Source organism: Fukomys damarensis, unplaced genomic scaffold (assembly GCF_012274545.1).
Source record: "Fukomys damarensis isolate Sample0158 unplaced genomic scaffold, DMR_v1.0_HiC HiC_scaffold_23, whole genome shotgun sequence".
Lineage (NCBI taxonomy): Eukaryota > Metazoa > Chordata > Mammalia > Rodentia > Bathyergidae > Fukomys > Fukomys damarensis.
This window is the reverse complement of record NW_022900935.1, coordinates 58619173-58643895: the sequence shown is the minus strand read 5'-3', so window position 1 is coordinate 58643895 and position 24723 is coordinate 58619173. Positions and strand designations below refer to the sequence as shown.

At 43.4% G+C, this 24723-nt stretch overlaps 1 protein-coding gene across 1 annotated transcript; it reads left to right on the top strand.

Moving 5' to 3' along the window:
- The first annotated feature begins 4113 nt into the window (after window positions 1-4113).
- Window positions 4114-11645, top strand: LOC104866592 (CMRF35-like molecule 2). Its single transcript, XM_010630729.3, has 4 exons — window positions 4114-4253; window positions 8169-8516; window positions 9179-9314; window positions 10103-11645. The coding sequence occupies exons 1-4, from the start codon at window positions 4214-4216 to the stop codon at window positions 10221-10223; spliced, it is 645 nt and encodes a 214-aa protein (XP_010629031.1). The 5' UTR covers window positions 4114-4213; the 3' UTR covers window positions 10224-11645.
- The last annotated feature ends 13078 nt before the right edge of the window (window positions 11646-24723 follow it).

Below are 24723 nucleotides of genomic sequence, written 5' to 3'. Positions count from 1 at the left end.
CCTCCTCCTCCTCCTCCTTCTTCACCTTCTCTTTTTTTGCAGTAGGATCTTGCCAAATCATCAAGATGCCCAGTCTGGCTCACCACCACCCTTGGCTTGTTTTGGGCATTTTGTTTCAGTTTTTCCAATTTCATTGTTTGTATTTTTTTTTTCTATACCCAAATGATCTTTTTAATTTTATATTTATCAACCTGTCTCTGTGTTTGATTTTCAAGTTTTGTGAGCACCACCATGATATCCTAGGGTCTTCCAATAACAAGGATAGATTTACCAGTGGACCTGCCTCTCACTCAGAGGAACCCTGATGGTTCTGCTTCAAAAAACCCAGGTCTGTACATTTTGGCCCATTCATTTGGGCCACCATTTGTGCCCTCACCACTGCTGGATGGCTGCAGAGCCTCTGGATTCATCTGCCTGCTTCCTTTCCAAGTGCAATCTGCGCTCTTGCCCAGTGAGTATCTTTCTCTGTAAACCAGAACACACAGTGCCTCAGTGCTTTCAGTGCTTGCTTTTGCTCTAGTTTAATCCAGACCCATTCCTGAACCTCTGAGGCCCTGCTCAACACCTCATGGCCCGCTTCCCTTGGCTGACCTGCCTGCAGGCTCATTGGTTTCCCCCGAGTCCAGAACACACCAAATGCTTCCCTTTCTTGGGACTGCCTGTGCTGTCCTCTGCCAGGAGCACTTTTCCCTTAGCTCAGAGTTTCTCAGCCTTGGTGCTATTTGGCGCCGAGTTACCCCTTATTGTAGGGGCTGTCCTGTGTTGTAGAGTGCTTAGCAGCATCCTGGCCCTCTACCCTCTAGATGCCACTAGCATCCCCACTCAATTGTAACAACCAAAAATGTCTCCAGAGGTCACCAGGTATTGCCAGGGGGACAATACTGCCTCACCTGAGACCCCTGCTTCAGTGCTTTAGAGAGTAGCACAGTCTCATCCTTTGGGTCTCAGCCTGAATCTCATCTCTGCTGAGATTTTCCTGCCCTCTTGGTAGCTCTTAGGCACATTGTTCCTTAATTCTTTCAGATCGACTTTCAAAACCTCTGTTTGTCCTCTTTTTGCATTTATTTCCTACAAGCAGCCGTGTAGATGGCAGATGAGGGCACAGATTCTGGTCCCAGACTGCCTGAATCCTCAAGTCCCAGTTCTTCCACTATCTAGCTATAAGGCTTTCTACATGTTGGCCTGCCTGTGCCTCAGTTTCCTCATCTGTTCATGGGGGGGCAATCATAAAAATTTTATCTCATGGGGTTGCTTGAAGGATGCCTTGAAAGAAAGTGAGTTTAACTCTTAACAGTGATAATGGCCCATAATAAGGGTGTGCAGCTCTAAGCTGTCAGCATGCTGTTAGTTCTCCTGCTAAAACACAAGGTTTATGAGATCAGGGACCCATCTTTGTGGTTTGTTCCCAGATTCCCTGATTTCATGACAGTCTGGCACACAGTAGGTGCCTAGTAGGTGTTCCTTGAGTGGATGAATAAATGAGAAAATGGGCCGATGCTTACTCTGTGTCCTTGGGGATGATGATGGAACCAAGGCCAACGGACCGTGTCCAGAGCTGTGGCCTCTTTGGACTGGCTGAGCTCAATCTCCGGACCGTGAGCCCTGGAAGTGGCTAGAAGTGGGCAGAGATGGGTCTGAGATGAGGCCCTTAGGGCAGGGGCAGGTGGCAGCAGGAGCAGCCATGAGGCCTGGGCCCTGTGCTGGACTAAGGCTTGCCTGATGCCCATCCTGTTCTCCACAGCTCTGGCCTGTCCTATGAGATATTAGATATGAGATGTGAAGATGTTCTATGCTCTGGACCCAAAGAGGTTGGATTGTCTTTTCGCTTGGGAGTCCTCAGGGCTGAGAGAGACCTGGGCTCCCTAGACCCAGTCCTTGTCTTCAACTCTGCCCTTTCTTCTCCTCTTCAGATATCTGGGCTCCCTTCCCTCCTGAAGATCCACCGGACTCTCCCTTTCCTTAGCCACAGCCCTCAGCTCAAAAGGGACAACAGCAACCTCTTTTCTGCAGACACAGAGCTCCTGGGGGAACAAAGTCCTCCAGCTTCTGTACTTGAAAATAGGGCACTTTACCCGTTGTTGGCAGAAATGTACTCGAAGTCTCTAAAAATTGGCCAGTGCAGGAACATCTTTTTATATACATGAACTGCATCTCTTGGCTGCCCTCTTTCTTTCTGAATCTCTCCCCTTTTCAACGCTCTACAACTTTACCGATGATATCAGACATAAACTCAGAGATAATAAGAGTGGTCCCTTACCTTGCTGATTTCTCTTTTTTATCAAGAAGGGTATTTCCTGGGCTCAGGACGGTTTGAGGGCAGCATCTCTACAAGAGTTGTACGAGTGGGGAGTAAAGTTTTGGGTCGGGGGTGCTGTACTGGGGAAGGAAGAGAAGGAAGTTGCTATTTGGTTGCCGTTGGGTGGGAGGTCAGTGACAGAGGCTAAAGTTTGGTCACGTTGACTTTGCACACAGGGTGCAATGAGGTGCCATTGCATAGAGGGCGAGCGTACTGGGGGTACAGGGTCAGGGCACATCTGGGGCAAGGGATGGAGACAGCAGGCAGGGACTCCCCTTTCTCCCTAAGGCCAAAAGTCATTTCTACTGGTGCCCTGTAGCCTGTTGGTGTCAGATCCTGCTCATGCCATGGTTTTCAGTTCCCGTTTACTGTTCTAGCATGTGGTTGTTCCCTTTTCTGAACTTGCCCTCAGTTATGTATTAAAATTTGGAGGGGTTGCATGTTATAGAGAATTTCTCTTTGCAGTCACAGTCTTTATTGACTCACCTACTATACATTTTAGACTTTCTTACTAGATTATAATGAAATATGAGCACATTAAAAGTACTTTGTGTTTTCTCAGCCATCAGCACTTACATTTCCTATTTTTTCATTGACTTTTAATTTTATTTATTTATGGCTTTTCTGGCACTGGGAATCAAACTCAGGACCTTCGGCTTGCCAGGCAGGCACAGTGCCACTGAGCTAAATCCCTGGCCCCTCATTTCCTTTTTTTTTTGAGACAGGGTCTTACTATGTAGTTGAGACTGACCTGGAACTCACTGTGTAGCCCAGGCTGGTTTCTAACTCACAGTGATCCTCCTGCCTCAGCCTCCCAAATGGTAGGATCACAGACATGTGCCACCATGCCTGGCTTTCCCTCATATCCTTTTTAAAAAATAAATCACTCCAGGGATCAGATGGGGAAAAAAAGTATGCATAACTGAAGGGACTGGAGATTTGTTTGATCCACTAGGTGGGAGATCTGAGCCACCTGTTGTCTGTGCTGGGGAAAAGGCACAGGTGGACAGCTTGTGGCTGCTGTTAGCTCTGGGAATATTCTAAAGGTTTCTAGCATTTTCTGAGCAGTTACATGTTCCAGGCATGATGCCAGCATTTGACTTACATAAGCTTATTTATCTCCTATGGAACCCTAAGCGATATTGCACTGCTCCATTTTACAGATGAAGAAACTGAAGATGAATGACTTAGCAGGACGCTCAAGAGCACAGGGTTAGTCAACAATGGAAATGGGATTTGAGTTGCTCTGACTCCGGGCTGTAGGCTCTTAACTATAACCTTGATTCTGAATGAGAATCGAAGAGTATGAATCATAGTCAGAGAGTACAACCGGAGGGAGCTTCCCTACAGGGAGTTAGAAAGTTGGGTCTGGAGCCCTAGGGGAGCCCTGGGATGTTGAGTCAGGGAAGAGGTCTGAGTTTATCTGCTTCACCAAACATCCGCCACACACACTAAACTATCACTACCTGAATGGTGAGTGGTTGGGAAGTATGGGGTTCACCTGTGGGTGTTTATTATCCCAAGTAGGCAGCCGCAGAGAAGAAGTAGCTACTCACATCAGAGAAGTAGTCCTAGATAGGAGAGGGGCGAGAGAGGCATGGGCCAAAGGGTCTCCTTTGTTGATGGTTGTATCATGATTGGCTCCCACAAAGGTGCAGAGTGTGCTGAAAACATTATATTTTAATTGAGAGAAAATTCAGTAGATGGCTCTCTGTGCCCTCAGTCCCTGAAGTGGCTCTTGACACCTCCCCTTTTGTTAAATTAGGAAGCAGCTAAGAGATTAAAAGGGAAGTAGATAAGAAAAGCACAAAGGAAATTTAAACAAGTAGAAGCTGGACGCTCTAGGCCTTGTTATACATATCTGGATTCCAGCTGGGACCCGGATTTGCCAGGGACAGAAACCAGGGAGACAGGACCATGTGGCTGCCCTCAGCACTGCTCTGTCTCTGTCTCCCAGGTGAGTGGGGCTGTGGCTTTGTGAACCTGGTATTGCAGGGGTGGGACAGTGGGTGTCCTTGGTCAAGCCAGAGGTGAGGTGCAAGCAGAAGTGGGAGGGAAAGAGCCATCCATCCCTCCATCCATCCATTTGCACACTCTTTATACATTCAAGCATTCAGCCGTACATCCTACAAATAGCTACAAAGCGCCATCTGTGTGCTAGGACTGTTCTGGGTGCTATAATTAAGCATAAGTTATATACTTGAGGAGCTAAAGGTGAAATAAGAGGGCCCAGTAACTGAAATATCATGTGGATCTTGCTACAGTAAAGAGTCATTGCTGTGGTGATAAGAAGGCACGACGGGGACTCTAACTACGCTTTTGAGAGGGTACAGGCTTCACTGAGGGCTCATGGAAGTCAGTACTGAAGGATGAATGATAGCCAGATGGAAAAGAAATAGTTTGCATAATTTTGGAGATGTTAAAGATGACAGAAAGCTTGGGCATTGCAGTAGTTCTCTTTTGCCCAAGTTTAATTCAAAGGTTTTTGGGGAAAGGTTTATGAGAAAATTCACGACGAGTCTAGAGCACCATCCTCACGCCCACATTAAATCCTTCTGGACCAAAGGGAGGTGTGAGCGAGTGAACAAAAATTGTTGGACTTTCAGAGGAGGAAATTTTTTACAAAAGACATTTGAGGCCGGATGTGGTGGTGCACACCTGTAGTCCCTGCATCCAGGAGGCCGAGGCAGGAGGATCACTGTGAGTTTGAGGCCAGCCTGGGCTACACAGTGAGTTCGCAGCCAGCCTGAACTACAGAGTGATATCCTCTCGCAACACCCCCAGAGATGTGTGAAAATTTTTAAAAAAGAAGGAAAATCCATTTTTCTGTGTGATATAAGTTGAGAATAAATTTTTCAGGTTTGTAGGTGAGTTTTATGGTCAAGTTATCTCATAAAACAGAAACCGTCTTCTGATGTGATGGCCAGACATTTCAGAATGGTGGGTGTTAAAGATAGATTTAAAGGAAGATCCCTGTATGACACTGACAAAAAGGAACTTTCTTGTAATAAAATGAGCAGTCTGGATGAACTCCAAGGTCTCGTAAGGTCTTATAATCTAGATTTTTGGACTCAGAAAGACGTTTGAAAGAGATGCCTCTTATTGTGCATGGGAGAGCCTCAGGGGGTCTTCAATGATGATGGTGATGACAATGATGACGACGATGATGATGATGGTGATGATGGGCAATTTAGAGGCTACAGTGTACATTTTGTGAATCATCATAGTTTCTTAGGTAGGTAACTAGGGTGGTTGGAGCCACCTTGAACCAGTTCACAGTAGCAGATTATGGGTATGTCTTCCCTTCTCTGCATTCAGTGACAATGTAAAATCATTCACGGTGAGAATGTAATCAACACAGAAATCAGCCAACAAATGAGGGCTTCACCTCTTCCTTGCCAGTAGCTGATTTACGAGCAGATCAGTGCTTATTTAAATCTGGTTGCTTAGATCAATGATGGAAACCTCCTCCAACCTGGTCTTGGGGAGCTGGCTGGTCTTCTCACTCCACAAGTTCACCTTCTCATCCAGGGAGCATTTGCAGCAAGGGTTCCTCATCTGTTGATTGACCTGGATTCAAACTTTGAAGCTTTTGAAGGTTTGGGGAGCTGGCTGGTCTTCTCACTCCACAAGTTCACCTTCTCATCCAGGGAGCATTTGCAGCCAAGGGTTCCTCATCTGTTGATTGACCTGGATTCAAACTTTGAAGCTTTTGAAGAGACTTAAATTTTGATTCTTATTTTTCATCCCCAAATCCTCCTTTTTCTTCCTTTCTTCCCTCCACGCTGGGATTTGAACTCAGGGCCTCCTGAATGCTAGGTAAGTGCTGTACCACTGAACCACACCCAGACTCCCTCTTCCTTCTTTCCTGGTACTCCCTTCCTCACACCACACCCACTGGGGTGTATGGAAAAATTGCTTTTTAAGGAGGAGACTCATGAGAGTTATAGTGTCAGTCTGAGAATGGGGAATGGGGAAGGAATAGAAAAAAAGGAGATATAATTTCGGAGCAAGGAAGAAAAGGGTGAAGAGGAAGGGAGTGTCAATATAAAATGAGCAAAAACAGAAATCTGATTTATTATGTATTTTACAGTGTGCACTTTCAAACTGATGACAAAATTTTGTAATGTTTTACAGTTTTATTTTTGGTAACCACATCATAACTGTGCACATTCCTGGGACATAATGTGCCACTTGGATACATTGTGTATACATTGTGCTGAAATCAGTCCTGTGATTTGGGACAACTTGGGTGAACCCAGAGCACCTTATGATAAGCGAAGTAAACCAAACACAGAATGACCAATACCATACCATTTCACTCCCGTGGAATCTAAAAAGAAGTCGATAGTATAATTTAACCCTCTGAACAACCCTGCCCTAGGTGAAGATAGCGTTGTCCTCATTTTTCAGATGCGACGGGGAAGAAAGTAGCTTGTGACAGTGCCTCAGTAGAACTGAAAAAGGCGCTCAGCTTTGTCTCTAGCATTGAGTTCTTTCCACTGGCTGTGGGAGTGGCTAGAATACAGCTAACTTGGGAATATTCGCAAAATCGTCGGGGTGCCTTCTCTGATCTCTCTGCTACATCTTTGGTATTTCCCCTTGGAACGGATTGCTCTCCTATATTCATTAGCTCCCATCAACTTTAAGCAATCAGCAAGCACTCATAAAACACTTGCACATATGCATTTACATAATCTCACCAAGGATTTTCAGGAATATGTCAGACCTCATTAAGATCAGCTAATACTGCATCCAGATAACTCTGTGGCCGGACAGAAGAAAGTATTCTTGGAGTCAGCAGAACTTTCTGTTTTCTTACCTTCAGGTGACCAAGATGGGTTTGATCATGGCTCATGATACCCTTTCATTATCAGTCCAGGCAAGACCTTCCTTAAGTTTAGTTTTATGCAATTTAATAAGCAGCTGTGAATGCACTAGCCAAACCAAGAACTATAACACGTGCTCGCATACCATGTGCACGACGTGCACACACACTCAGGTTCTAACCAAGAGCTCAGAATTTCTTGAGTACTTGCTCGAGCTATCTGGGATCTTGCTGAGATCATTATCTCACAACTGCACAGATGTCCACACCTACTACTGTTCTTTCTTTTTCTCTTTTCTTCCACGTCAGCTTCCTGAATTTTGCCTGCTGGCTTCAAATTACCGTTTCCCCCATGTGCCAAATCATCTTGCTATGCATAGGGGAAGCTTCCCTCTTTCCCGCTGAACCATAGTGACAGCTCACACCCGGCCCAGGAGACTGTGATGGAGAAGTGGCTTCTGCCCTGACCCTGTGTAAAGACACCTGTCAGGGTCTCCTGTGGACAAGGGCCTTATTCCCACAAGCTGATTCTCCCTGGAGACTGAGTGAGGCTAGAGCTGGCATTTTTGTTTTTTTTTACCTCCCTCAAGTACACACAAAGGCAGAGTAAATTAGAAGCTGTACTTTTAGAGAACAAGCTGGAGTTGCAGACGATTCCAGAATGTAGAGGCTTCAATCCAAAGGGAAAAGTGTGCGTGACCAACTCTTATGTCCACAGAGGCTGCAGGACGAGGGACAGGCAGGATGGCAGCTCCTCTATCCTCCCACCTTCAGCATTATTTAACTTGATTGTTCCACGCCCAAGACTGGGGTCCCTGTGTGGTCACTCAGTGTTCTGCTCTCACAGGGGACAACGTTCTACCCATTCTCCTGGCCACAGCCTGTAGGGTCTTTGGCTTAGGTCCTAAATTCTGGTGTCTCTGCAGGCTCTCCTCCCAGGAGCAGTGCACATCTCCCCAGAAGATTTTCCCTTGAGCTTCAGGCACGAAGCAGGAGATGGGTCCATCAGGATGGGGATCTGGGACTCAGTCTTGTGTTTTCCAGGTTGCTTGTCTCTGACGGGGCCTGGCTATGTGAATGGCATCGAGGGAACCACTCTGCGTGTGCATTGCCAGTATGATAAGGGATACAAAGGGTATAACAAATACTGGTGCCGAGGACAGAATGACATAGAATGTGAAAGCATTGTGGAGACCAAAGGAGGAGAGAAAGTAGAGCAGAATGGCCGTGTGTCCATCAGAGACCATGCACATAATCTCACCATGACGGTGACCATAGAAGATCTCCAAGAATATGATGCTGGAACTTACTGGTGCAAAATTCAGACAGTGTGGATCTGGGATGCATGGTCACGTGACCCTGCAGAGCAGGTGAAGGTGCACGTTACTCTAGGTAAGAACCCCTGTGGCACTATCCGCAGAATTTATGGGACATGACCAGACATGGGGACAAGGGAGATTCTATGCTGAAACATACCTGTTCCATCTTAGTGGTGTTGAGAGGAGCCCAGGGTGTGGGAGGGAGAGGTGGCTGATTCCTCAGCCTGTGTAGGATGGGGTTGGGGGTATAGGTTATACAGTAGTCTGAGACATGGTCTTGGTAGAAGCCAAGTAACAAACTATCTAACTATCTCTAGTGTTGGGTTAAAGTAGCCTTAATAATCCTCTTCTGAAGGGTTCTCCGTGCTCCTCTCACGATCTCTGGTCAGTTCCTGGAGCCACAGGCTGAGTTGTCTTTCTCTACAATCCCTCTCTGGGGCTCCATGTCATGTGGAAGGCCCTGTGGGAAACTCCTGCCCTCCCCCAGGCAGAGTAAGACTGGGATGGAAGGAAAGACCTAAAGACCTGGAGCTTATTAGAGGTGACCTGTGGCCAGTTATGTGAAAGGCTCCTTTGGTCCCTGAAGGGCTCTGCTCAGGAGGTGGCCTGGGTCTGGCTTTAGAGAACCTTTGAAGCTCTGTGTGAGAGGCTGATTCCCTGAAGTATCAGATCCAAACAGATGCTTGGCACACAGTATGGGCAGAGCAGTGGGCTGATGTGTGACCTTATCTCCAGCAACAACAGCTCCCCTAGGGACCACGCTGCCACCCACGACTCCCACCACACTTCCACTCAGGACTCCTGCCTTGCGACTGGTGATCATCAGGCGGAACATCAGCACTGACATGGAGACGTCAACCTGCTACCCATGGTGAGGGCCCAGGGCTTGGAGACAGAGGGCGGAAATCCACAGCCCATGGGATCCTGCATAAGGAGCAGGGGTGGTAACACACTAGACCTGGAAAACCTCCCTGCTGGCTGCTCTTTTCTTTTCTCTCCAACTCTGGTCTCAACATTCTCTGAGATTGTGCTGAGTAGGGGTGGCTGCAGAGATACAGGGAGGCTGGAGGCTGGAGCCTGGGCTCCACACATATACAGCCCTTCCTTCCTTTTCAAATCCTCCCCTTCTCCTTCTCCACATAATTCTGGACTCAGGATCTTCATTCTGTGGCCCCTTTCAAAGCTCTTTACTCAACTGGGGATCTGGCTGCAGGAGCTATTGTGAGGATTGGTGGGTGTTGACAGGCTGGCTCCAGCCTGGGCTTTGAATCTTTTCTCCCTCCTCACTTAAAGATACTCAAAAAGGCCTGCGATGCTGCTGCAAGACCCCGAGGAGAGAGAAATGAAGGAAAAGACTTCAGAGTGGTTTCGAGAAGTCAGTTGCCAGAAGGGACAGAGTGGGTGGCTCTGGAGCATACCCCTAAAAGCTAGCTATTGGAACCCTATTCTTTCTATTTTTAGTGATCTAGAGCTACTGGGACCCTCTTCTCTCTTTAATGAGGCTCCTTGTCAGAGGGGGCCACAGAAAGGGGGCTGCCCACCATCCTTTCCCAGTTTGATTCTCCATTATTTGGGCTCTAGGGTCAAGGAACAGGGAGAGGGACCCAGGAGCACCTCTTTGAGGAGACAACTCACTTTCTGTCCCCATGTGTCCCACAGGTGTCTGATCAGCAGTCTCCACTTTCTGCTCCTGGTCTTCCTGAAGCTGCCGCTGTTTCTGTGCATGCTCTGTGCTGTCTTCTGGGTGAACAGGCCTCAGCGGGCTGCTGGGGAAAGATAGAGTTGGCCTGTCCAGGAGTCCTGGGTTCACTGCCCTAGGAGTGCCCTGTGCCCGGATGCAGCCCTTCAGACTGGACGTGAGAAATCTTTGGTGCTGGGTCCCCTGGCAGGGAGGCAGCACTGACTGGATTCCGGAGGGGCTTATTGCTCCTGTTTCTGAAGAAAGGCCCCTGGGTCCTAGAAGACACTCCTGTGACATCCTCAGCATCAAAAAAGGAATAAGACACTTTGGCACAGGATTGGGGGTCCTTTCTCTTCCCGGGGCTCCCTGACTGTCTGCCCTCATACCACTCTAATAAGGAAAAAATAATCTCTGGAAATCATATGCTCATGAGTCCGGCCCCTCGCTCTTTTCCTAGACACAAGAGCATCTCAGGTCAGTGTCTTCTCGGGCTGTAATCAACTCCTTCCTTCGTGTCAGATTAAAGTGCTGTGTCCTAGACATCATAGGGAACCTTTAGAAGTTTTACACTTTTCCAACTTTTATTTTGAGGTAATTATGAGCTTAACATTGTGAATTTAGTACAGAGAGCCCTTTGACTCTTCCTCCAGCTTCCTTCATTGTAAGACTGTGGCACAATGTTAAAACGAGGACATGGGCATTGATACCATACTGTTAACTAGACTGCAGACTGTTATGGCTTGAATCTTAAATGTTCTCCAAAAGCTCCTACGTTGAAGGCTTGGTTCAGAGGTGGAGACTTTGGGAGGTGACCCGATCAAGAAGGGTCTGACTTCATCAGTAGAGGAGTCCATTTATGGATTTCTAGCTTCGTGGGTTTGGGGGAAGGGGCTTTGTTATAAAAGTGAGCTCTTGCTGCCCCCCAGTCACCACGAGATGAGCAGCTTCCCTTGGCTGTGCAGTGATGTACTACCTCACCTCGGGCCAAGAGCAACCTGGCCAAGCGCCCATGGACTGAAACCCCTGCAACGTGAGCCAGAGTAAGCCTTCCCTCTTTCAGTTGGTTTCTCTCGGGCATTTTGTCATTGTGATGAAAGTCTAACACACAGATCTCTTTCAGTTTTCAGCAGTTTTTGTATATATTCACTTGTGTGGAGCTCTATGAGATTCTCTCCTACAGTAGAATACAGAACTGTTTTATCATCGTAAGGATCTCCTCCTGTTGCCTCTTCTGTTGTTGTATTTGCACTCCTCCCACCCCTTTCTTGTCTCCTGGAAACAAGTACTAATCTGTTCTCCATGTCCAGTTTTGTCGTTTTGAGAAGAGTATATATAAATGAAAGCACACGGTATATCAGTATATAATATTTTGGGACTGGCCATTTTCACTAAGCCTTTGAGATTCATACAGCTTGTTGCATTTACTAATCATTAATTCCTCTCTACTGCTGAGTAATATTCCATTGTTTGAATGTACAATAATTTGTTTAACCATTTGCCCATTGAAGAATATTGTTTTTTCTCTATTATATGTCATTATGAATAAAGCCATGATGAACATTCCTGCATAGATTTTTTTTTTTTGTTAGTGTGCAGGTACGTTTTTATTGCCCTGGGATTTAGGCCAGTACAATTACTGAGTCATTTGCTGAGGATATGTTTAGTTTTATAAGAAACTGCCTTACTATTTCCACAGTGGCTGCATTGTCTTCTGTTCCTATCAGCAATGTATGAGAGACCTGTTTTCCTTGAATTTTTACTAGCATTTAGTATTATCATTTTTTTTTCATTTCAGTTGTTCTAATAGGTGTGTAGTAATAGCCCAATGTGATTTTAGCTGGAGGTTCTTTACTGACTAATGATGTTGGATGTCTTTTCGCATACTTTTTTTGTTTTTTTGGTACCAGGGATTGAACTTAGGACCTTGCGCTCGTGAGCCAGGTGCAGAGGCATACTTATTTTAAACTGGATATCCTTATGTTTTTTTTATCTACTTTCTAATTGAGTTTTTTTTTCTTTTTCAGCACCAGGGATTAAACTCAGGACCTTGTGCTTATGAGGCAGGCATGGTGCCACTGAGCTAAATCGCTGACCCTAATTGAAGTTTTTTTATTTGCTGTTGAGTTTTGAGAGATTCTATATTTTGGAGGTACCAGTACTTTGTCAATATTTTACTGAAGTCTGTGGGCTTGTCTTTTTATCCTCCTCAGAGGATTTTTCACAGTGCAAAAATTTATAATTTTGATGACTACAATTTGTTAATTTTTTATTTTAATGGTTGTGATTTTGGTATCAGGTTGAAGACTCTTCATCTAACCTCAGGTGACTGGTATTATTTTGATTTATTTTTCTAAAAGAGTCATAGTTTTTATGTTCTACATTTGAATTCATGAATCATGATCTTTTTCTGATCATTTGTCCTATATAATATGCAGTTTAGTTAAGGATTTGTCTTAGTTAGGAATAATTTGCTTTCTCAGACTCGTGGATTTTCAATTGTTTCAACAGCATTTGTTAGAAAATACTATGCTTCCTTCATTTAATTGTTTTTGGTCCTTTGTCAGAAACCAGGTGGGCATACTTGTGTTGGAAGATGTGTGAGGTTTATTAGAACCCAGGGAGAAGTGAAGTCTTCAGAGGAAGATCTTAGAACCAAGATCAGAGGCACTAGGACCTTCACAGTGAGGTTTCTGTATGCTTAGATGAAACTCCATTAAAAATAATGTGACCAAAACAGAACATGTCCGTAAATCCACGCAAGTCTCTGACCCCTAAATGAGGGGTGGAAATTTCAGAGCTGGGAATTTATTTTTGCCTGGGGCCATATGGTGCCCCCGGCAGGCATGGAGATTGACCTTCTAAGGAGCACAGATGGGCCTGCAGGGACAAGATGGGGAACAGTCCCTCCCCCTGACACTGAGGGGCAGATCCAACTCCATTCTCTGCTTACCTGTAACTGGGGACCAGGTGGCCTCACACCTTCAGGCCTTGTTATTTTTATATTTGATATGGAGTTTCTAGATTAAGATTCTTCCATGTGGCAGTTTAAAATCATGGCAGCAAACTCTTTGATGCTCTTTCCATTAAGCACGGGGGGCCTGGGTCCCCTCCCCTTGAGTCTGGCTGGGCTGAGACTGCTTCAGCCAGTAGCCTACAGCAGTGTTGCTCACTCTTTCTTCTAGCAGCACTGCCCCCCCAAGCCTGTGAGGGTATTTTCCCCCTTTAAATCTACCCCCATGAATTTTTTCATACCAAAAATATACTTCACATATATTTATCTACATATTGACAATTGGCCTTTTGGATTTTGATCAACTGCAGGTTGAAAATACTTGAAATAATCGTGTCTGTACTGAGCATGTCCAGACTTTTATACATTCCCTAAGCAATATGCATAGCAACTGTTTACTTATCATTTACATTGTGTTAGGCATTATAAGTAAAGGAGATGATTTAAACTATTTGGGAAAATGTAAGTAGGTTATTCATCATTTTATAGAAGAGATTTGAGCATCTGATTCTGGTGTGTCTTGGAGATACCAGAGTGGTTCTGAACCAAGCCCCCTGCAGATACCAAGGGACGTGTGTGTGTGTGTGTGTGTGTGTGTGTGTGTGTGCGTGTGTATGCGTGTGTCTATCTATATCTGTTTTGTATCTAAAAAAAGTTTTCACCCTTCAAGAACCAGTGCTTCCCTGTTGGGGATGCATGTGCAGTGTGACAAAAGGGACTCCACATGGCCTCTGTGGCTGACTGCTGTTAGAATGTCTAATGCCATCTGATTTAGGAGGACAACTTATCTCATTAGCTTTACTTCTTCATTCAGGAGAAAGAGACCAGTCATGGTGTCTTTTAAGTCCCACTGAGCATAGCTAGTCAAGGCCTTGATGTGTTGCATGACATTCTCTAATCCTAGGGAAGGGATAAAGATAGAAGCCAAATGGTCCTAGCAGTGAACCACGCTTCTAGACCATCAGTGTCATAGACAGGGTAAGTTTACAAGTTTGTCAATACTTTTGACCCTCCTGTCTTGTAGCCACTCAAGTCCCAGCATGCATCTCCCTATTCATCTGGGGGCATCCAGGACCTTAAATTGGTTCTACAGTATCAATAATTGCCACTGGGGGCTTCCTATTGAATTCCAGGGAGATTAAACCAGTCTGTTGCAAACCATCTTCAATCTGTAAGTTATGGTGTGTATACACTGTGTGGGGACTGTCCACCCCATGTATTCAGTAGAGTTTGGCCAATGAGAATAGAAGTGATTTCTCTGTTCCGAACATAAGGGGGCTTTTCTACTAAAGTGTCCTATAATGGATGTTAACCATATATAATCACCCCATATCTGAAAATAGCCATCTTGATATCTACAGTTTGGCCCCCATGACAGGATCCTTACTCTTACTTAAAAGTTTTACTAGAGTCTGTAGGGAGGCTTCAGTGGCATTCTTAAAAAATATTTGATCCTGTCCAGGTTCATTAAGGGTGTAGTTAGGCCACTCAGCCAACTTGTAATAATGGGCTAAACTGTGAGCCACTGAACTCTTTCATGCATCATCCATGCAATCTTGCAGATCATTCCAATCATCTTCTTGAAGTGGGGATACCCACCAAGGAGGTCCTGATGTACTTGACAAGGGAAACAAGCCACATATCCATCAAGATATTTGTTTTTTGTTTTCTGGGATACCAGGGATTGAACTTGGGTCCTTGTACTTTCAAGGTGGAACCACTGAGTTAAATCCCCAGACCTCCACCAAGATATTTGCTTTAATGATTCTGCATATTCCTGTGCCCACACTAGAAAGGAATTGTACTCTTCTTCAAGTGGTACAGTAATTAGTGGAAAGGCTAATATCTTAGTAACATCTTAGATGACTGTCTGAAGACTTTGTATTCTTTTTGAACCAGAATTTTTAAGTCTTCTGTGGGTTCACAGGAGCATCTGGATGGTTGCTCACACTCAGTGACAGCTTCTGGTTCTTAGGGCTTGAGTTAGGTGCAATGTATCCAGAAGTCCAGGCCTCCTACCTTGACAGCTGATGGATTGTCAGGATCACGGTATATGGCCCTTCCCAAGTTATTCTTAGGGAAGGAGATGATGAATGAAGAGATTTTACCACTACTAAATCTCTGGGTTGGAATGTAGGATTTCTCTTCTCTTTAGGCTGTGCTATTGAAGAGTCTGTTGGAATTTAGCCAGTGAGGTGACTTCTTTTACAAAGGCATCTGTTTCTCTATAAAAGAGAAAATCAGTGAGAAAAGGGCATCCATGAAGCATTTCAAATAGTTGGAAGCCTAGGATTTGAGGTGTATTTCTTACTTTGATAAGAGCTAAAGATAGTAAGTGAGGCCACTGTAGCCGGGTCTCCTGAGCTATTTTGCAAAGATGTCTATTTAGGGTCTCATTAATTTTTCCTACATTTCCCAATGATTGTGGTCTCCATGCACAGTGGAAGTGATAGAGAATGTCTTATACCTGAGAGACAGCCTATATGTCTGTTGCTTTAAAAGAAGGTCCATTAGGGACTGGAGATTTAGCTCAGTGGTTCTGCCATCTGCCTTGCAAGTGCAAGGTCCTGAGTTTGATCCCCAGTACCCGCTCCCCCAAAAAGGCCCATTATCACTCTGTAAGCTCTTAGGAAGTCCAAATATGGTGATGATTTCTGAAACTAAAACCTTTGCTATCTCTTGTGCCTTTTCTGCTGTACAAGGAAGGGCCTCAACCCAGTTTGAGAAAAAACATCTACCCAGACCAATAAGTATTGAAATCCCTTACTCTTTGGCATATGAATAAAATCAAGCTGCCAGTCTTCTTCAGGGTATTTAGCATATCTCTATATACCTGAAGGAGCTGTGGTCCAGTTAAGGGATTATTCTTCTGGCAGAGCTCACATGTCTTAACTATCTATTGCATTGTCTGAGAAAGTTCCCTTTCTATGTATAACTTTGAGGACATCTTCTGGGCCTTAGCTCTCCTCAACTGAAAGATTTGATGTAAAGAATTAATAACTTTCCATTGACTAGTGCCAGGAAGGAACAATTTACCATTATCTGACTGTAACCATTCTGATGGAAGGAACTGACACCCATGGGAGAGAGCCCATTTGATTTCTAGCTGAGAATATTTGGGATGAGAATGATTGAGGCATCTTTCCCAGATCAGGAGGCCCTGAAGGGAGGCCCTTGAGCAGATTCTTTTGCTGCTGTGTCAGCCAGTTAGTTGATTACTTTGAAATACTTCATCAACTCCTTTTTGATGTCCTCTCCAGTGAATAACTGCCACTTTGAAGGCCAACTTTGCAGATAAAAGTTCATCTGTCTTCTTATGATACTTATAGGAGACCCACTGGCTGTCAGATAATTTCTTTTTTTCCATATGGCTGCGTGTGCATGCCATGCTAGGAGAACATACTTTGAATCAATATAAATACTGACTTTTAAAATATAAATTATTATTTTTTTTAAATAAAGATTTCTAGGGGCCAGGGATTTAGCTCAGAGGTTCCACCACCTGCCTTGCAAGAGCAAGGACCTGAGTTCGATCCCTGGTACCAAAAAAATAAAAATAAAAATAAAGATTTCTAAAGCCCTGGTCAAAGCTATGAGTTCTGCTAGCTGAACACTAGTCCCAGGGGGCAAGTGAGGAACTTTCAAGTGTCCAATGTAGTCAGTACTACATACCCTGCCTTTCTTGTCCCATTTCCATGAAGGAATTGTCATCACAGAAAAGGGTCAAATTAGTGTCAGTAAGGGGTGTGTCTAACAAGTCTTCTCTGGCTGCATATGCATGTGTATATTCACAGTCATGTCTTTCAACCCCGATTTATTCCTTTTATAGTAGGAAGGTGGCAGGGTTTAAGAAGGAATGTCTTATTTGAATGGCTGGTCCTTCTAGAAGTTGGTTGTCTGATAGCCATAGGCTCGCTTTGGAAGAAAGAAGTCCTGCCACACTGTGAGGTATATATACAATAAAGTCAGCTTGGATGCCTGTAGTACTAAGAGAGCTACTATAGCCACAACTCTAAGGCACACAGGCCATCCCTCTGCAACAATGTCTAATTCATGACTCAGATGCCCTACAGGCTGTTGAGCAGGTCCTTGATCCTGCATAAGCACTCCCAAAGCCATACTCCATCTTTCATCAACATACAGACTGAAAGGTGTCCAGTCAGTAGGCTCACTGCCAGACCATTTAGAAGAGCTTGTTTAAGCTTCTGGATTGCAGTTTGGGAATCAGGTTTCCAGGTTAAAATATGGGCATCTGCCTTTGGGGCTTCTTTTATAAGATGATGGAGGGGTTGTGCCATCTCACCGTACTCTGCTATCCAAAGGTGAAAAAAGGCTGTAAGTCCTAAGAATCTCCTTAGCTATTTTAGGATCTTGGGTTGTGGGAAGGAAAGTATTGGTTTAATTCTTTCTTCCTCCAGATTTCAGGTTCCCCTAGACATGATAAGGCCCAAGTATTTTACTTCAAGGCAGCAAAGCTGTGCCTTAGACTTAGAGACCTCATGTCCTTGGTCTGCTAGAAAATTCAGTGGAGCATGGGTTCCTTACTTAGAGGGCTCTTCTAAAGGGACATAAAACAGTATATCATCTACATATTGCAAGACTGTGACTTGGGAAAATTCAAAACACACCAAGTCATGGGAAAGCAGTTGTCCAAAATGATGACAACTGCCGTGGAATTGTTGAAGGAGCACAGTCCATATCAGCTGAGAGGCCTGGTCATGGGGATTTTCAATGGCAGAAAGAAACTGGGCATCTGTGTATAAAGGAATATAAAAGAAGTCATCTTTAAAATCTAGCACTGAAAACGAACTGGCATCTTCCAGGATCTGAGAAAGAGAGTGTGTGGGTTAGGTACCACCAGGTAGATTGTCATTACTGCCTCATTCATCAATCTAAGGTCCTGTTCTAACCTCCACTGATCAATGGGTACTTGAGATCCCATGATCGGAGCATTGCTCAGGCTACTACAGACTTTAAGTAAACCTTGTGCCTTAAGTTATTGATTATAGGCAATAACCCTCTTTTAACTTCAGACTTTAGAGTATATTATCTTCAGTGAGGAAAAATAGTAGAATCTTTTAGATGTATCTGGACTGGTGCAGCTCTAATTGTTCTACTTATTCTACTTTTAGTTGCCCATATTTCAGAATTTATTTCTGTCTCCACAAGGGGGAGGTAGTGTAACTGACCTGGGTGTATATATTGTACAGTATCCGAAAAAGATAAAATACCTCTCCCCAGAAGGGAAACTGGACTTTCAGGCATAATTAAAAAGGAATGGGTGAGGAGGAAGCCATCATAGTTACAGCCTAAGGATTGTGAGAAATAGCAAGTTACCTCCTCTCCAGTGACTCCTTTCACTGAGGTATGATGGCTGGAAGGAAAGCCAGGGTTGAAAGGAAGAACTGAGAGACACTTGCCATTGTCGAGAAATAAGCTAGTTGCTTTTCTCTCTATAGTCATGATTACTCTGGGCTTCTCTGTGGAGTTAACAGTTTGGCCAGAGGGTGAAGGCAAAGAGTGCCCCGGGACCTTTCAGTCTTGCTGGACCAGCTGGTAAGATGGATCTGATTCTTGGGGCCTTTGCCTCAGGGGCAGTCTGACTTCCAGTGGTCAACTTTGTAATCTGGGCATGACTTAGTGGGCAGTCCCTCTTAAGGTGGCCTGGCTTTCTGCAGAAGTAGCAGGTGAGTTTAGCTGTCAAGCTCTTCTTGGAGCCCCAAGAATCAGACTTAGGGTCTATTCTTTTTAAGGCCACAGCCAAGGGAATCATTTTCTCTTGATCTCTTTGTTTTCTTCCCTTGGCCTTCTTCCTGGTCTCCATTACAAAATGCTTAGGAAGCAATTTTCCCTAAAGTATCAGGTTAGCTATTTGGAGCAATAGCCATCTTTTGCAGCTTTTTCCTAATGTCTGAGGCTGACTGGGTAATTAACTTGCCTTTAAGAATAATGTGTCCTTCTATCAAATCAGGAGCTAGGGATGTATGTTACATCTATGCCTTTTGTAAAAATTCTAGGAAGGCAGAGAGGCTTTCATCTTTCTCCAGATGAATAGTTGACAGTTTGAAAATTGAAGGGCTTAGTTCTCATCCTTCTTACACCTTTAAGAACAATTGTTTGAATATGTCTCTTCTTCCAATCTCCTATCTGGTTGGTAGGCTAGTAGGGGTCTTGTGTAGAGACTTCTTGGGGTCCAATAGAAACTGACTGTTCCCCTGGCTGCTCCCCTGTCTTCAGGCCTTTTAAAATTAACAATACAATATTCATCTCCAAAAGAATGCTCCAGCTTGTAATGCTGCTTCACTCTCATTAGAAATCAAGCCTTGATTTAAGAGTAGCATTACATCTTTCCAGTCTAGTTCATAGGTCTAAAAAAGTCCTCTAAAGAACTCAATGTACTTATCACAGTCATCTGAAAACTTTCCTAGATCTTGTTTGATCTGTTTTAGGTCACTGAAAGAAAATAACACAGGAACTCGAGTAGCTCCAAACTTTCCATTTACTTCCTATAAAGGATATTGTCCTTGAGGAGCTTGAATAAAATCAGCTAAGGATGGATATAGCCCTGCAGAGGCTTTTCACAGCTGGCTTAGAAGTCGGGACCTGAAGAGCAAGTAGGGGAATCCTCAGACTCAGTAACAGTGGATGAGGCTTTGGTTAAAGTTGCTTTGGAAACCTCATCCTTATATCTCAAAGAGCAAGGAAGAATAGTCTCAGGCTCAGTGATAGTGAATACCTTAAAGGCCAGAGATAGTTGGTATTCCTGTGGCTTACATTTATACTTCACAGAAATAAAGATCATTTCTTAGTGCAATGACAATCTGAACATAAGGTAATTCTGACCATTTTCCCTCTTTCTTACAGTATGATTCTAATTGTGAAATAGTATCATAATCAATACTTCATTCTGCATTCCATTTTGGCTCTAGGTGGAGATAGAAAAAGGCATCTTTTAAGTCCCAGCGAATAAACCAGGTAGCGCTTAATGCAATGAGTTTCATCATTGTGTATAGGTATTATGGTTTGTGTTTAGATGTTCCATTTGGGCTTTCCTCATTTTCCCCCTGGGACAATGGCTCTGACATATGTAAGCTTTTCAGTTCAGTCATCATCTCCCTTTTTTTTCCTAGCAGGAAAAAAACTTTTAGCATACAAAATCCTCTCATATCAAAAGTATATCTCTTATACTTATAGCCTTCTTAATATTTTTCTCCATCTCACTTATTATAAACCTTCTATAATAAGCATGGCTATAGCAGCTTGGATTTTAAAGTTTCCATTTCTCCCTTTTTTCTCTTCTCAGATTGTTACATTTGAAATTTGACTGCCAACAGACCTCTAAGTAACCTTGAATCTATGTTTTTATCTTAAACCAACAGAAAGCAGAGGAAACAGCAAGTTAACCCTGTAATTACAATTAAAGAATTTTCAATGCACAAGAAATGCTTTCGGCACACAAAATACTAAAAATAGAAATTCCACTTGACTCAGCCATTCCCCTTCTAGGTAGCTTCCCAAAAGAGTTTAAGTCATTATATTACAGTGATACACACATACCCATGTTTACAGTAGCACAATTTATAATACCTAAATTTTGGAAATGATCTATATGCCCATTACAAGATGAATGAATATGGGCCAGGGATTTAGCTCAGTGGTTCTACCATGTGTCTTGCAAGCACAAGGTCCTGTAAAAAAAAAAAAAAAAAAAGAAAGAAAGAAAGAAAGAAAGAAAGAAAAAAAGAAAGAAAGAAAGAAAGAAGAAAGCTGTCAAGATGAATGAATAAAGAAAATGTATTTATACACAGTGGAGTACTACTTTTCCATAAAGAACAATAAACTTGAAGTATTTGTGGGTCAGTGGATGCACCTTGAGACCTTAATATTAAGTGAAACAAATCAGACACACAGCTTAAAAATCATGTGATTTCTCTCATATGAGAAGCCCAAAATATAAGTAAAGAGCAAAATAAAAGATAATAGGAAGATTTATTTATAGGCAGGATCTCCCTTTGTAGTTCAGGCTGGCCCTGAACTCACTACATTGCCCAGGCTGGTGACCAGTCTTGTGGTGAACCTTCTGCCTAAGCCTTCTGAGTGATGGGATTACAGGTGTGCACCACAATGGCTGGCTAAGGGAATATTTTTTAAATAGGAAGAGGAATAAGAGATGTAGAGAGGGGGAATAGAAGGGAGGGAAAAGGAATGAAAAAGTTGAAAAAATGGAAATAGAGCTTTTGAAAATGGGAAGGGAACCAAGACTTGGAAGGAGCAGGGAGGAAAGAGAGGGGATGGGGATGAAAAAAATTGAGATGTGTCATATGCATGTACCAACTACCCATGATAAATGTAGTCATTATAACATGCAAATATGTACTAAGAAAAATAAATCAATAAAAAAGAAAAACATGCAAACATGCACTAATAAAATAAATCAACAAAAAAGAAAAAATAAGGACATATTCTATGAGAGGAATCCTTCTGCTTTTGTTTTGTTTTGTTTTGTTTTGTTTTTGGTACCTGGGATCGAACTCAGGTCCTTGAGCTTGCGAGGTGGGCAGCAGAACAACTGAGCTAAATCCCTAGCCCATTTTTGCTCTTGTATTTGGTTGCTGTGGAGCTTGTATCCTAGGTAGTGGCCAAAATAGTAGCAAGTCCTGGTTCTTTTTTGGGCACTGAACTCTATATGGTAATAGTTCTACCAAAACATGGAACCCACAGATAATATTCTAAAGGGTTCACAAGTAGGATGCCTTCTAGTTAACTATGCCATATTTAAGTAAAAGTGTCTGAAGAGAAAATGGCTAGTCTTCATTTGTACTACAGAATGTTCTCACTATAAATTGGGAGAAGAAGATCAAGAACACTAGCCAGAAAGTGGATCTCTGAATCACAATACCCTTTTCTAGCTAGAGTTCTGCATGAGGAAAGGAAAATGTGGTAAAATTTCTTATGTCCAAGTTTTTATGGCTGTATAACTAACTGGTTAAAGATTTGAGAGTCTCTGCTGTCCTCTCAGAGTCCTTCCTAGTCCATAATTCTGTTCTCTGTAGGGGTCCCCAAGGGAGAAGGAGCTACTATTTGAGTGTATGTGCCTTTCTTTGTGTCAGACTTAGGCTTATGTAATCAAGATCTGCTCAATTCTCTGAGGTATGCCTAGGTGGCTAAGCATTGTAAATCAACTTCTTGAGAACCCATTTCTTAGGCAGCCCTTTTTGAACAGGTGGCCCAAGGACTCTCTTCTCAAATGAAGGCATTATAGTTTTTCACCATTTAGTCATGGGAAGGGCAGGTTGTTGCTCATACCTGAGATTACTTTAAACCATCTTTCCTAAATATTTGACTTCTTTTTAAAACTAGTCTTCCTGGGCGTGGTGGCGCACGCCTGTAATCCCAGCACTCAGGAGGCTGAGGCAGGAGAATCGCTGTGAGTTCGAGACCAGACTGGGCTACATAGTGAGTTCCAGGTCAGTTTCAACTACATAGTGACACCCTGTCACAATAAACCAAAACAAACAAACAAATAAATAAATAAATACAACTAGTCTTTTCAGAAATCAATTTTTTCCATGACCCCAACTTTGCAGGAGCTTACTTTCCAAAAGCACTGCAAACTTTGCACATCATCTCTTGCTGGCAATTTTTACCATAGGTCTGGCTAAATGCAGCCAGAACTACCCAGCCACAACCTGAACATTGGGCTGTCTTCCACTAGATTAATTAGTCTACTGCTCTTACATTTATTTTGTCATAGCCTCAGGCATGAGAAAAATTAATCCAACAGGCCTGGTGTGGTGGTGCACACGTGTAATCCCAGCACTCAGGAGGCTGAGGAAGGAGGGTCGCTGTGAGTTTGAGACCAGCCCGGGCTACATAGTGAGTTACAGGTCAGTCTCAACTATACAGTGAGACCCTGTCTCAAAACACAAACAAACAAAAAAAATGAATACAATATTTCCACCCAGGTATAACACACATGGCCTCTAGTCCAACTGCTAATGGAGTTCCCAACTGAACCTGTTACTATTTTTTCTCATTTTCATTCTATACCCAGACTCTTTATATCTCACATGAAGAATTGAGCAGGATACACAGAAGTAGGAAGAAGGACAAATTTATTAAAAGAAATCACTCCTCAGAGTAGGAACAGGATGATGAGAAAGCTCAAGAGAGAGTTAGGTTTTGGGATATTCATTAAGACCTTTCCTGAGTCTTGGGGTCTGGAGTGGCGCCTAAGGGAACTGTATCCAATTAATTCAATGAACCAAGAAAATAAAATTTAGACCAATCAGTAGGTTCAGACCAGAAATCTTAATTTTAGGCAAACTGGGATTAATTGGCAGGCTTGAATTAGGACCAATCACAGGCTTGCTGTAGCTATATATTTAGCATTCCTTTGACACCCTTCTTTTTTTGTTTTTTTTTTGTACCAGAGATCGAATTTGGGTCCTTGTGCTTGTGAGGCAGGCACCAGAACCACTGAGCTAAATCCCCAGCTTTTCACATACTTCTTATGCACCGACCCTCTTGTGCTACAGCACAGGCCCTATTCAAATAAAATCTCACTCCAGTTGCCCAGTGAATCTACTCATAATTTGTTTTTTGGATAGTGTGGGCTCAGAAGGTCCTGTAAATCTTGGAATTCTTATCCTAAGGGGTTAGGACAGAGCAATCACTTTAAAAAGAGCTATAAACAGTTCAAGCTACTATCTCTAAAGACCTCCAGAGATCAGAAGCTAAGACGGATTGACAAACAAACAAACAAACAAACAACAGCAATGGGCAGTGTATGCTGACTGTATCTGGCACTAGCTGGTGTCAAGTGGCAGCAGCCACCCCTGGTAGGGACCAACAAGTGGCAGTGTTGACTGATGCTGTTTGGCCTTAACGAGTGTCAACTAATAGCATCAAGGCCCAAGAGTATAATGCTAAGGGCTGGGAGCCATTGGCATTCAAACTCCAGGGCCACTAGCAAGGTTACCCTTTGCCAGTTCATAATTTCTATTTGAATTAAGCAAAAGAACCCTCAAATGTTTGGTGATAAAGACCACTCTGTAGATGGCAGCAAGTGACACATCCCCAAGGATCATAACCGATCACATTGTCCACTGAAGGGAAGTGCGGAACAGATCCTTTGAAAGGAAAGCTGGAGAGGGAATTGAGCCAGTGGAGGGCAGGAGAAACAGGATCCAGGGAGAGAATACACCTTGACTTTGGACTTTCAGGGATACCCAAAGCAGCAGGATTGTCATGAGTGGAAGCCCAGTCTGGGCTACACAGTGGGTTCAAGGCCAACTTGAACTGTACAGAGAGACTCTGTCTCAGAAAAAAAAAGAAAGAAAAAGTAAAGAAAAGATATGAAAATAAGGGGATAGCAGAAGTGACTGATGAAGGTGATCATATACTCAGAGAGGTATTTTAAAAATAACAAAAGGACGTGAAAAATGAATCCAACAGCTGTTAGATGATGCAAAGAAGACTAAATTGCAATTAGTAAATAATCACAAAATGGCACAAATGACATAAACAGCCTGTCTTCAGAAATCATAGTGAAAACTTTCTAAATATGGGGAATGAATTTAATGTAAA

Bases quoted from the DNA above. Each gene is read 5' to 3' on its own strand.
- LOC104866592 (XM_010630729.3), top strand. From the start codon at position 4,214: ATGTGGCTGCCCTCAGCACTGCTCTGTCTCTGTCTCCCAG. The intron at 4,254-8,168 runs GTGAGTGGGGCT...TGTGTTTTCCAG, and splicing joins GCTCTGTCTCTGTCTCCCAG to GTTGCTTGTCTCTGACGGGG. The intron at 8,517-9,178 runs GTAAGAACCCCT...CCTTATCTCCAG, and splicing joins GAAGGTGCACGTTACTCTAG to CAACAACAGCTCCCCTAGGG.